Source organism: Mustela lutreola, chromosome 15 (assembly GCF_030435805.1).
Source record: "Mustela lutreola isolate mMusLut2 chromosome 15, mMusLut2.pri, whole genome shotgun sequence".
Lineage (NCBI taxonomy): Eukaryota > Metazoa > Chordata > Mammalia > Carnivora > Mustelidae > Mustela > Mustela lutreola.
Genome location: NC_081304.1, coordinates 55,615,426 through 55,629,883, shown reverse-complemented (window position 1 = coordinate 55,629,883; position 14,458 = coordinate 55,615,426). Strand labels below are relative to the sequence as shown.

Sequence of the window (14,458 nt, the reverse complement as noted above, 5' to 3'; positions counted from 1 at the left end):
ACAGGTTTCACTGCAACTTCCTCTTGCTCAGCCTGGACCCGTCTCATATACCCCATCCTTCCGCGCCATCCCCCACCCTAGCGAGAACTTCAGAGTCACCCAGCTTGGTATTGGCAGTGTTCTGCCTCCCCAGCTCCCACAGAAAGAACAGCTCACTTCCCTCCTTCCTTCTGCCTATCCTGCCAGGTCTTCTGGGGTCGGGGTCCCACTGTCTGCTCCCTGCCTCTCAGTGCAGTCAGGCAGCCAGAGCCCCTCGGTGACAGAGAGACTCTCCATTTCTTTGTCAAGGGAGCCTCTGGGCTGCATCCCTGGCCGGATTCCTAAATGTTCCACACAGTCCGTCCCAATTCAACAAGCACCTGTCATTCACACATGAACGTTAACAAGGAAGTCAATGTGAAACGACGGAGACTCATGTTAGGACTTCACCATTGGTCAGTGATGTGAGCATCTTCTGTTTGAATAGCCAAAGAATATGCCATTTTCTAAAAACATTTTCTTATTTGAGAGAGAGAGAGCACGTGAGCTCAAGCAGGTGGAGGGGCAGAGGGAGAGAGAGAAGCAGGCTCCCCACCAAGCAGAGAGCCCGACACAGGACTCAACCCTAGGACCCCAGGATCATGACCTGAGACGAAGGCAGATGAAGAGTATGTGGATTTTTTGTGCTCTTCACAATGTAAACATCTGTAGGCGTGAGGCACTTTCAAGTTTAATCTGCACGATTAATGTGTTTTGTCCACCACTTTCTGAAATCTGTGTGGGCAACAAAATCTATCTCAATTTCTGTAGCATAAATACTCCAACCATGGCCCATTTCCAGCTTCCAGTGCGAAGTCTGCAAACGGTGGGCAGGAAGAGAGGTATAGGAGCGCCCCCTGTGTGGTGTTCCCACTTCCCAGATAGGGTAGGCAAAAATAACTTCGAGGGCACAGATGATGGTAGGACAAGGTAAAATAACTGAGATGTGATGAGCTTTGAGTATCTCTACCTTTGTTTTTAAGAAAAGTTAACTGGTTGTAAGTTTATTGAATTTATTGTTGAAATAATGATTTAACAACCCAGCTGGCAAGACTCCCTCGGTTGTACCAGTAAGCTCTCAGAAGGCAGCTCCAGTAAACCGCTAGCTGTGTCCTTACTCCAGAAGACCCCAAGCACCATCATGGCATGCCACGACAGCAGCCACCTGACGGGGACCCAGCGGTCGTAAGCAGACTTCACCATGCCTGGCTGGCTCACGCCTGAACACTGCTCTTGTTCACTGGACGACAGGACTCTGCACTCATTTGTAAGCCTGGAGTCCAGCGACTGATCAGATGATCAGACCTCCCCATTCACTCCGACTCATGCTGCTTACAACTAGGCTAATAACAACTGGTGTTTAGCAAGCACTCACCAAGTATGCTTCACGCACCAACCTGAGATCGGGATTTTGGACATTGATAAATGATCTAATCCTGTCCAGCCCCATGAATTAAGTCCTTGAATCATCCCCATGTTCTTGGGAAGAACATCAAGGCACAGAGAAGTTAAGTAAGCTACCCTAGGCCAAACAGTACGTGATGGAGCCTGGGCTTGAACCGAGACAGTCCAACTTCCAAGCCTGTGCTCTTAACCCTGAAGTTAACCCTGCCTCCCTGGCAAGAAAATACTTTGAAAACAGCAGTAAATGTTTGCTGTTAGTGCTCTTACCCTTAGTGGGACCATTCGAGTATTCTGGAGGAGTTGTTTTCTGGAATCCTAGTATGAGGGTTCTTCGTGTAGAAAAATACTTTAAATGGAGAATAAAAACTTATACTCAAAGAAAGGTAGATGACCTTCCTGCAGTGCCCAGACCTCCCTCTCTCTCATTCTGGGCCCCTAACCTGGAGGACTGTCCCCTCCTCACCTGCTGGAACACAGATTTATCCAAAAGCATCAGATTGCTGTCAGTAGACCCAGGAGAACACTGGCTCCTTGCTCCTCACCAGATGCAACATTTCTGCATCCTGTGACTTCCCCAGCAGCCTCTGGATCCCATCCATCCTCCACACTAAGGATGGATGAGGCAGGGGTCTCTAACCTCACCCATCCAGAAGCACGTAGGAACTGAGGAGTCACCCAGAGTCCCAGAGGAGCCAGTGAAAATGCCAGAGTCCACGCAAGAGAGGTCATACCCTCGACTCTGAAAAAAATGCTGAATTCCCTTATTGGACCCTCTTGCCTCTTTCTTTGCTCACAATCCAAACAACTTTGTTTCTTTGGCTTCTCAGCCTAAAACATTTTAGACGCAACAAAATGGCAGATGTAAGGGGGCCCACGACACTTAGAAAAGGGGGAGCCAGAAAGCTGATATCCAATAGGAAATGGAAACTTTCAAAAAGGAGCTATAAGAACTCCAAGGGTAGCTGCTCTGCCCTGGACAGAGACAGATTCCCCCACCCACGTCCTGACCCCAGCCCTCCTTTTGCCTTTTTTTGCAGCTGAGTGTTTGCATTGCTGGCCGTGCTTAAGACCCTGTGTAATTACAAAAGGATGGAATGTGTTGCGAAGCAATCTGCTTCAAAGGGCAAGTGGTACACCCAGACACATGTGCAAAATGTGCATTTTTATCGGGTCTATAGAGGCAAATGGTGAGAAGTAGCCTAATTATACACATGACAGAGTGCCAAGCATTATTGCAGAGAAAGAGGACATTCTGTATGAACAGAGTTGGAACTATGTCCACAGCTTTGTTGCATGAGAAAAGCAAGATGCAGAAGAGAGTATACGGTATGCTCCAAAATGTGTCACATTTAAAGAGAGATAGAATGATAAAGAACAGGGGGTGCCTGGGGGCTCAGTCAGTTGAGCATCCGACTCTTGGTCTCGGCTCAGGTCTTGAGCTCATGGGCATGAGTTCGATCCCCAATTTAGGCTCTGCACTGAACCTGGAGACTACTTAAAAAAAAAAAAAAGAAAAGAAAAACAGACTGAGGGTTGGTGGAGGGGGTTGGGTATGGAATGGTCTAGAAGGGTGGTGGGTATTAAGGGCACTTGTGATGAGCGCAGGAGGTTGTATGTAAGTGATGAATCCCTGAGTTCTACTCCTGAAACCATCATTGCACTATGTTGACTAGTTAGAACTTAAATTAAAATTTGAAGGAAAAAAAAGAGATACATTAAAATATTTATATATATTTTTATACTTACATATAATTAGACTATCTCCAGGAGGACATAAAATAAACTGATAAGAGGTGCCCCTGGCAGGGGGAACTGGATGCTAAGAAGGACCTGGGAGAATTCGTTAAACTTTTTTAAAAATTAAGAACTATTTCAAGCATGCAGAAATGTCCAAATATATATATATATATAACAGATGCCCATGTATCCCCGACCCAGATTTCACAGACGTTACAGCCCTGTCATTCTTGCAGTGAATCTGAGCATTGAGAAGACACCCCCATCTTCCCTCCCGGCCTGTCTTTGAAGACCGGAGTTGCTGTGTATCATTTCAAACTTACACCTTTTTTTAAGTTTTAAAATTCCAGTTAACACATGGCGTAATATTAACTTCAGATGTACAGCAGAGTGATTCAGAGCTTCCCTAACTACCCCTGCCCCCATGCTCATCACAGGTGCCCTCCTTAATCCCCATCGCCTAGTTCACCCGCCGCCACCACCCCCCCTCTGGGGACCATCTGTTTGTTTTCTATACTTAAGCGTCTGTTTCCTGGTTTGCTTCTCTCTCCCCAGTCCCCTGCCCTTTTCTTATTTATTTCTGAAATTCCAGATACAAATGAAATTATATGGTCTTTGTCTTATTTCACTTAACATTATGCTCTCTAGCTCCATCACTTCACGGCAAATGGCAAGATGTCCTTCTTTTTTATGGCTGGGTGACATTCTATTTTATACACATCACATCTTCTTTATCTATTCACCAGGTGATGAACACTTAGGCTGTTTCCATAATTTGGCTATTATAGATAATGCTGCTAAAAACATCGGGGTGCGTGTATCCCTTTGAATCAGTATTTTTGTATCCTTTGGGTAAATACCTAGAGTACAATTGCTGAATCTTGGATAGTTCTTTTTTGAGGGGCTACCATACCCTTTTCCACGGTGGCTGGCACCAGTTTGCATTCCCAACAGAGCATGAGGGTTCCTCTTTCTCTGCTTCCTTGTCAACACCTGTTGTTTCTTGTGTTGTTGATTTTAGTCATTCTGGCAGATGTGAAGTGATAGCTCATTGTGGTTTTGATTTACGTTTCCCTGATGATCAGTGATGCTGAGGAAAATGGATGAAAGACCCAAATGGGAGACCTGAAACCATGAGAATCCTAGAGGCAAACACAGATAGTAACTTCTTTATCAGCCGAAGCAACTTCTAGATATGTCTCCTAAGTCAAGGAAAGCAAAAATCAAACATAAACCACTGGGACTACATCAAAATAAAAAGCTTATGCACAGAGAAGGAAATAATTAACAAAACTAAAAGGCAACCTATGGGATGAGGGAAGCTATTTGCAAATGATGTATCTGATAAAGGGTTAGTATCCAGAATATATAAAGAACTTAGACAATTCAATACCCAAAAAATCAAATAACCCTATTAAAAAGTGGGCAGAAGACATGACTAGACTTTTTCCAAAGACATCCAGATGGCTGACAGACACGTGAAAAGATACAGATTTACACTTTTAGTACATATATGTACCCATAAAAATACACAATGTTGTGTTACAATTACACTTTAAACATATATCATACTGTAACTTCCTTTAGCAACTTTTTAAATCATTGTCTATTTCGATACATGTACATCTATTTCACTGTTTTTTACTGCTGTGCAGGATCCCATTGTGTGAATAAACCAGCCTGTTTATCCATTTTCCCACTAAAGGCAGCAGATTTTCGACATTTTCCCTTTAAAAAAAAAAAATCATTGAGTTATAATTGACCTACAACACATGGCACATATTAAAGTATACGGTTTGATAAGTTTTGAAATATTTACACACCCTTGATGCTATCACAACAGTTGAAATAATGAGCGTATTCATCACTTCTGAAAGTGCCTCTCCCCCTTATCTTTCCACCGTGCCCATGCCTACACAAGCACTGACCTACTTCTGTCACAATAGGTTAGTTTGCATTTTCTAGAATTGTCTATAATGGAATTATAATATGCACTCCTTTTTGTTTTTTTCACTCAGCATGATCTCGAGATTTGCCATGTTGTTGAGCGTATCAACAGTTCATTCTTTTTGTTCTTGAATAGCAAGATAAAGTATGTAAAACACTCAGAATGGGTCCTAGCTTGCAATAAGGGCTTAGTAAATGGAAGCTATTATTATAATAATATCAAATCCTTCTTGAATTTAAGGATCTATAAATACTACGCAATAATTTCAAAACCCTACTGCCAAAACAAAAGGAACACAAGCAAAAGAGGTGGTTAGGGGGGTTAACTTCAACTATACTAAAGGACATAAAGGACATGTTTTATGTAATGTTTATACTGTGCCAAACTTTGGGTCTTACCCTCTTGGTTCATTTAATCCTCCCTATCCAATGAGACAATGTCAGTGATGCCTTTGCCTGCATGCAGCAGAAAATATGAGAATAATGACATAAACACATTTTTTTTCATGCAACAAGAAGTCTTGAGGTAGGCAGATGCGAATGCTAAATCAATGGCTCAATGATATCAATGCTATAATTTATATTCTCGCAGTTGCTCCCTCAGGGTGGCAGAATGGCTGCTGCTCCAGCCATCACATCTGCATTCCAAATGGAAAAAAGAAAAAGATGAAGGGGAGAGTTAGTGCCCATGCCAGGAAATAGCAGCTCTCCAGAATCCCCAGTGATCTGGAACATGGTCACCCTAGCTGGAAAGTGACTAAAGAGAAGGAACTGGGAAATGGTGTCCATGACAGATCCAGTAGTTTTCTGTTTCGGCAAGATGAGAAAAATGAGGCTTGCAGGTGTTAAGTGACTTCCCCAAAAGTCACACAATGGGTTAATAGCCAAGCTGTCTTATTTCATCGAGCTTATAGCCTCATTCTGCTTTGATAAGACTGTAAGTCATGCTTCTCGCTTTCCATAATAGAATGCCAGCTCCGCTTCTGTTCATCTGATATCTAGAGCACATGGATATCTTTCCCTTTGATAGTAAATAAAATAGGCCCTTCAGGTAGTCATCGAAACATCAGATTTCTCTATTGACTTCTCTCCAATAGCTGCCGAAAGCACAGATTTAGAATGCTGACACCTCATGCTGAGGGAGGCAGGGACCCACGCGCCTCCCCATTCCCCCAGCTCCTGCAACCCCCACAAACCCACCGCATTGCTTTCATTCCCTTTCCCACATTACAATTTAATGATCTACCCTTGGGCTCTGTTCAGGGTTAGTATGATCAAAGATCATTTTAAGTTACTTTTATATCTCCTGTGAAACCCCAGTTGAAGGTTATGCCCATTCTGTAACCTGATATCCCTTTTGTAAGTATCCCTAATACGTGCCCTTTAGAATTTAGTGGCCGGGAAATTTCTGTTCATAGAAAATGAGAGGCGGATTTGTTCCAGTAAGCCAGGATGACGTGGCTGCTGTCATTAAACGCAGATTTAGTTCTGAGGTTTCAGGTAGGCAGTTCGTAAAGGACAGTGTGCAATACATTTTGATTTGGTTGTGATGACAGACGGGCCCAAAAACGTTTCTTCTCTGGTGTTCTTTTGGAATCCCTGTTAAGTCTCTTAATTGGTCTGTTTTATGTCTGCTTAAATACTCGAAGCCTCTGTTCATTCTTTTAGAAAATATAAGTAATTTTTAAAACTAAAGAAATTTGCAGTAACCCATAGACGGGATGATCTAGAAAGAGAGAAAGGAGAAGCAAAGAAATGTGCCAAGTCCTCCACGGGCTTATATTCACAGCACAAAGAGAGGAGGCTTGAAGATAATGCTATTCGCAATTTGGAATTCTCTGACTAGCCACCTGTGATTTAAATTATTAGTTGAACAAATATTTGAGTGCTTAATTGCCCTAATTGGTTAGGAATTCAGGCATCAGAACCTTTGTGTAATAGGGCTCTCCATAACCTTTTCATGAAGTTTGAGGTTGGACAGGACCAGAAAAGATCAGACTCTTGACCTCAAAGGAGCCCCATCACACTTCCGTCATTACTACTGACAGCTCTTGTCCACCTGCCTTGCTGTCTTTCAAAAAGGAGATAACACAAGATGAAATCACAAAAGATATGTCACCTCGTGGGCAGGACACACTGCTCAGGACAAGCGAAGGTAGTTTCAGAGTATTAAAAAAAAAAAAGGAATACAATATATGTTTCAGACAACAGAGAAACCATCCTATAAATTTTGGTACCTCCAAATTATGGAACACAGTGCAGCAATTAAAATCATGTTTTAGGAGGATATGTTTTTACATAATGATGTTTACGGCACATGGGTTGAATATATATATATTTTATAAATAGAATGTGCAGTATAATTCTGATTTTGTAAAGGAGAAATGGAACAGAGTGAATAGACTGGGATAAAATGCATTACAATATTGAAACTAATAGCTCCTGAGGGGTGATCGAATCCCAGATAATTTTCACTTTCATCATTATGATTTTGTGTTTTTTTAATCTTTATATCCTGAATATGTATTCTTTTTGCAAGCGTCGTGCAAGAGCATGTTACATTTGGAGAGAAAAAATGCAAAGCCTTTCCAGTAATAATGGAAATGTCTTAACTCATGAAAAAACTAGACGACGCGGGAAGAAAAGAGTTCCAAGGGAAGGAAAATCGGTGTGAAGCCGGACAGGATTTACTGCTAAGGATCTCTGTCAAAAACATGGTCAGGCAGTGAGTTCACCAAACCGGGGCGTTGTCAGGGGCAGAAGCCGCGTCATGAGAGCGTTTGACTGGTTCACGGTACAATGACACCAGGTGACCTGGGTAGAGTCCTGGACAGGAATGGCCAGAGCAGCCCTAGATGGAGACTGGGGTTTGAGGGCTTCTAAGGGGTTCTCTCCCTAAGAGATGGATGAGAGAGGCACTAGAATCAGTTATCTACGGACCTAGATCCTAATTCCAGCAAGACTCGTAACCTGCCTTAGCCTCTGTTTTCTTAGTTACAAAATGGCAGTAATGTGTCTTTCATTGCCATTCATGGGGTTTGTCGTAAAATTCATTCATTCACTTCTTTGTAAGTGTCTTTCAGACACCCTACTGTGTGCTAGATAATGTTCTAGGTGCTGGGGTTAGGACAGAAAAACAGAAAAATGCCTGTCCTCATGGAGTTTATAGTGTGGAGAGGGTAAGATAATACATAAGACAAATAAGTAGAATATAGAGCATTTTAAGTGAAATTTTAAGAAGAAATGAAGCAGGCACAGGGGATTAGGGGTGAGGAATTAACTTTGGCCCTAGTGCAGGGCAGGACTCACTGAGAAATGGCATTTGAGCAGACAAATGCCCGATGGAAAAGAGGGAGCAAACTGGGCTGACCTTTGGGAGAAAGGATGGCAGGCGGGAGCATCAGCTAGAGCAAAGGCCCTGTGGCAGGGAGTGTAACAGAGCAGGACGGCTGGAGCAGAGAGTGTGGACAGGGGAGCATCAGAGAGAAAAACAGAGATACAAGGTTTAGACTGGCTTTTGCCCCAGGCGGGATGGAATGCACCAGGTGAGTTGTAAGCAGGAGACTGGCAGGATCTGATTCACATCATGGCAAGGGGACTCCTGTCTGCTCTTTTGGGAATGCTACATAGTGACAGGATCTAGAGCGAAAGCAGGAGGTCACTTGGGTGGATCTAGCAGATGAGAGCCTATGGCCAAAGGGTGGTCATGGTGGAAACAGTGAAATGAGAACAGATGGGAACCCACTTTGAAATGGAAATTGCTCCTCAAATCCACAATGGTGTTGAAATATTGCGGAAGGAACTATGTGACTAAAAGCAGAAGGCAGCTGGCACAGGACATGGCTACTGACTGAATGTGAGGCCAGTCCTTGTGGAGAAGTTAGGTAAGATGTTGCCGATGGGGGCGCCCGGGTAGCTCAGGCAGTTAAGCGTCCAGCCCTTGATTTCTTTCTTGATTTCATGATTTCAGGCTCGTGAGATCAAGCCCTGCATCAGGCTCTGCGCTCAGTAGGGAGTCTGCTTGAGGTTCTATCTCTCCCTCCCTGACTATCCCCCAACTCATGCTTGCTCTCTCGTGCTCTCTAAAGCAATCTATCAATCAGTCAATCTAAGAAAGAAAGGAAGGAAGGAAGGAAGGAAGGAAGGAAGGAAGGAAGGAAGAGAAAGAAAAAGAAAAGAGATGGAGCACATGAACTCCATACCCAGGTATGGGCTTGATTGTCAGGACTTGTTTACAACAAGGCAGAACCCAGAAGATTGAAGGGAGGATGACAATTCTTTATGTTTCTCACGTGTTGAGTGCCTTCACCACCAACCTGATTGCTAATGCTGAGATCCACCCCTGTCCCCCAGTTCTGCCTGGAAACAATCACTTGACCCCCATGCCATCCAAGATGTGACTTGGAGGAGAGCTTAGTCATGGGGGGTTCAAAAATGTATGTGCCTTTCCCAAGGGATTCCTCCCTCCCTGGAGGACTTAACATCCTCCTTTTGGGGTGACCCAGTGTGTTCGCACTTGCTAACTGACATGCTTTCCTCCTCAACAATCCTTTAGAAGCAAAAGACTTAATCAACCCAAATTATAGGGGTCTGCCTCATTCCAGGGATTGATTTGAATATCACTGCTCTGGGGAAAGGAGATTTTCCCTAGTAGAAGGACTGTTCTCAAAAACATGTCCTTGGCAGCCCATTAATTATATTTCATTTTGACAGATCTCGTATATAGTTGTTATATCTTTAGGGGGAAAAAAGGTGTTGGGTGATTAATTGGTTGATAGGGTATGTTAATTGAATGCTAATTAAATTTAAATCTAATTCATATTTGAAACACTTAATTTAATTCAGGGCCAGAAAATTAGAATATTCAAGCTTCTTGAAGGAACTTGTCTTCCTATCTGTCACCTCCAAATGTCTATTGACACTTTCTCCTTGTTTACAAACTTGTTTTTCAAGAGAAGGAATCAGATGGTTCTTAGAGCTTCCAGCTGTAATAAGTGTCAGTTCTCGCAATACATATTTAATTGCTTTATTGGGGGAAAAAATTATATAGATCTCCACTGCATTACTTAAGGTCACTCTCAGCAAGTCCCATCAGGCTGGGAAGGGTGTTTTGTGAAGGGATGATTCCAGAAGAGTCTAGGTAAGTCTCCAGAAAGGTGCTGAGATTCTATGCATGGAGCCTGATACTAACCTGAAGGCAGCAGAGGAGTCCTTCAGGGTGCTGGAAACTTCTGGGAAATTCCCTGAGGCTGTTTTTCACCCCAGGAGGAGAACTCTCTGAGACCTCTGCTGACAAGCTATCCACTACTCCTGTCTTATCCCTCGGGGGGAGAAGGGGCCCCCACCCACCCCGATTGGGAGCCACAGAGCCTCTGTGCTCCTACACTGTGTGACCCAGAGGAGGCAGGTCTACCCAGGATCCAATTATCTATAGATTTCTTTGAGGGTCGAGCCCCAGGCCTCCCGACTGTGAAGGTTTCTTCTGTTTCTACTCCATAAGTCAAGAAAACTGGGGACCACAATTATGACAGGTGGAGCATGGGCTCTGAAATTGAACTGCTCCAGATCTGTACCCCAGCTTCACTTTAGAGAAGTGCCTTTGTTCTTCCGTGCCTCAGTGTCCCCACCTGTAAAATGGAATGGTCATACTAATCTTGCACGGATGTTGCATGGCTTCAGTGAGATTGTGCATGTTTGCGAGGACTTGACACAGGACACATTATAAGGTGTTGAACGCCTGGTTGATGCAGTCGCCCTCTACCAGCTGAGTCCTGGCGTCACCGCTGGTCCCATAGAATATCCCGGATCTCATAGTAAGTGCTGCTGTTTGCAGGCTGCACCACTGCCTGTCCTTCACCCCTGTTCTCTCTCTGTGCTGGCATCTGAGGTTTGAACCTCCCTCCCTCACTAACTGGCTCATCTCCTCAGCTGTCCTGGAAAAGCCTCTAGAAAAGAAGGCTGGCCGAAATTATGGCCCCCCAGGCCACAAGAAGCTTATCTATTTCATCGATGACATGAACATGCCGGAAGTGGATGCCTATGGAACCGTGCAGCCCCACACCATCATCCGGCAGCATCTGGACTATGGCCACTGGTAAGAGCAGGCATGCAAAGGGCCTGGGGCCCATGGGGTGGTTGGGGGAGGAGGAGGCCTAAGTCACGGCTGAAGGCTATTCTGCTGGACCCACAAACCACAGGTGAGTGCTGGTGCTCAGTGAGAAACCCCATAGCAAACCACATTCCTCATGGGATTCTGTTTCCTGGGGAGTTTCCAATGGGCATTCATGCCTACATGGGAAGTTTGGTCCAGGAAGATGCTGCACTCTCATCTAAAGGTAAAAAAAGAAAAAGGCCTACTTTTTTCTTCAATGTTCACCTCAAAAGTTGCCTTCTCCAAACCCCCAAATCAGAATTCACCACTCCCATCCCCCACTGTGGCCCCACAGCCCTAAGCAGGCACTAGAGTGAGAACAGCCCCCACGCTATGGAGCACAGAGAGGTTGGCAGACCTTCGCGGCCTGTGTCTCCTTTGGAGCGACTCACAGAGTCTCACACTGTCTCTTCAAACAGCATAATTTTTCATGGCGAAAGGTCTGAACTTTAAAAAAAATAAAAGTCCATGGTTGGACACCCCACTCTGGCCCACCTTTCTACCCTGCATTGAATTAACTGCTGAGAAAATGGTCAGTGCAAAGAGGGAACTAACTTGGAGAGAATGATGGTTGTGATGATGCCCCAAGTTGCCTCTCAGTCATGCCTCACGTCTTTGCGGGATGCCTGCCATGTATGGCCATCCGCATCCACACCAGCATCTGGACTGTACTGGGACCCTTCAGCCCTACACATACACTTCAGACTTCAATGAGCAGTAGGGACTCCCTGGAAACCCTGCCCTGTCGCCTTGGCATGTTTACGCTTCCACTCTTAGCAATGGCTATTTCATGCCTTGGGACTGTCTGTGAGCTTCCCACCCCACCTCTACCACGGGCGCCATCTTGGTTTTTTTTCTTCCACATATGTACAAGTTACCTGCTCCCCCCCTGCTTCGCTTTCTCACCAGTCCTGGCACACCTTCTCTGAAACTGAACCATCACCAGCTCCTCGCTTCTACTCTCTTCCACCTCCTGCATTAACCACCCCTCATCTCCTGAAGAGTTCCTTCTCCTCAATATGGAGACTCACCTAGATTTCCTCTATTGTGTTCAGAAACACCATTTTTAAACTATTGGCCTGTTCTCTCTCCCTACAAAGCCAAATGTCTCTGTTCTGTTTACACATCCTCACCTTCCCTGTCACTGCTCACCCTACTACCTGTTTTCTGTTTTTTCCACTTTACTGAATGGTGGTTCTTGCTCAACCCCTAACTCTCTGTTTCTGTAAGATCCAACAGACCCATTGGATTGGGTTGCTGTCTTCCTCTCTCTACAGCCCTGGATGTGCTTGACTGATTTCTCCTTCTGGGGGCCCATATACCCTGGATTTCCACCCTACCCCTTAGTCCATTTTTATGGCTTCTTTCTCCTCCACTACTCCCATCGATGTTGGATCCCTCTAGATTTGGGCCTAGGCTCTTGTCCTTTTTCAATCTCTACCAATGGATCTTGACTTTTTTTTTTTTTTAACACCCAAACTCATGAATGGTAGGACACATCCCACCTCACCGTGACAAGGCATTCACCTGCCTGGTCCCTCACCCAGCTCTCACTGTGGTTTCTGTCCGTTCCAGGTATGATCGGAACAAGCTGTCCCTGAAGGAGGTCAGGAATGTGCAGTACGTTTCCTGCATGAACCCCACTGCAGGCAGCTTCACCATCAACCCACGCCTGCAGGTATGGGGGGGAGCCGGGGTACCCAAATCCTGAATAAAGTCTACCTTACCAGAGCAGGTATCACTAAGTGACAAGTAATCATTGGCCCTTTCACTGTCCAGCCTTTGAAAGTGGCAAATCATACAGGATGCTGATTTGCATTTATCCGGGGACAAAGGTACTTCCAGACCCAGAGCCATGAAGTTTTTTGAGCTAGAAGGTGTCATGGAGTCCATCTGATTTGGCTCATCTTCAGAGAGATGAAATGACTCTCATGCGGACTTTCAGTATCAAATACTTGTTGGGACTCGAATGCTCTGAGTTCAAGTTCTGCTCTCTTCCTACCTGTGGACATCTTTGACTAAAGGCCCAAAACCCACTACCCCTCTAGTCATTTAGATTCAACCTAACTGTAGGTTCAGCATGAGGCATGTGACCAGATTATAGAATCCAAAGCCCTTCTAAGAATTCCTCATTATTTTACCCAAATCCCCAAGAGGCAATTTTGACTCTAACTCATGACTCTGACATCCTGTTCCCCTGGGCAGCGTCATTTCAGTGTGTTTGTGCTCTCCTTCCCGGGAGCGGACGCTCTGGCCTCCATCTACGGCGCCATCTTGACTCAGCACCTGACGCTTGGACGTTTCCCAGCATCCCTACAGAAATCCAGCCCCCAGCTCATCAATCTGGCCCTGACCTTCCACCAGAAAATCGCCACCACGTTCCTACCCACAGCGATCAAATTCCACTACATTTTCAACCTCAGAGACTTTGCCAACATCTTCCAGGTGAGTCCATCTGCCAAGAGACACAGTGATGATCTGGTCCCTTACACTCTTAGTAAAACAAGAGTGAACACCAAACTCTTAGGCCAACGCACAGGTCTTTGGAATCATGAGCTAGTAAACAGGTGAACAGGGTACCATGGGATCCTCGAGGACGGACATCAACCAGATAGAGTTCTGTCTGCCGATGACACCATTCCCCAGGACACATTTTTAAGTTGATTCCTTTGGGTTGCAGAAGGCTCGGCACCTTGAAGAAAATGGTATAGAATGATTCTACTGTGCCTCGGAAGGAAAGCAGAGAAAACTATTTTGCAGGCCCTGGTGCTATACCCATTATTCTTGGGCACAAAAAGAACGTCCCCTGAGTCATGCAAGAGAGATCTGCTTCCTGAAAAAAAGCCATGTTGGAATATTCATAAGACACCATCTGCCAGCCTCTGGGAGGCCTCGGTTTAAAAACTCTAGGTTCCTTTCCAGGCCACAGCCATTTGATTCTCTTTGAGCTGCTCCTCTGAATAGTGATGGCCTGTCTCTGCCTGTTGCTTTCCACTGCTTGACCCTGACCGCCAAAATGCCCAGAGGGCAGTGCGGCAAACCCCAGCCCCCTCTTCCTTTTGGTCAGGCACACCACCCTCACGGGGTGTGGAGAGTCCACGACTTTCCCATCCTGGACAGGAATCTGCAGAAACTGCTTCTCAGAGAGACTCCTCCCCCAGAAAGCCCTGAGAAAAGATAAAAGAGAAGGATGCCTCTTAC

General features: G+C 45.1%; 1 protein-coding gene across 4 annotated transcripts in view; it reads left to right on the top strand.

The window, feature by feature from the left end:
• The window catches only part of DNAH9 (dynein axonemal heavy chain 9), a 321,088-nt gene that overhangs the window by 152,642 nt on the left and 153,988 nt on the right, over positions 1-14,458 (top strand). For all 4 annotated transcript variants that reach the window (XM_059150223.1, XM_059150226.1, XM_059150225.1 and 1 more), the window contains 3 exons: positions 11,035-11,200; positions 12,833-12,935; positions 13,463-13,702. In XM_059150223.1, coding sequence (XP_059006206.1) covers positions 11,035-11,200; positions 12,833-12,935; positions 13,463-13,702 — 509 coding nt within the window. The remainder of the gene's footprint in view (positions 1-11,034; positions 11,201-12,832; positions 12,936-13,462; positions 13,703-14,458) is intronic.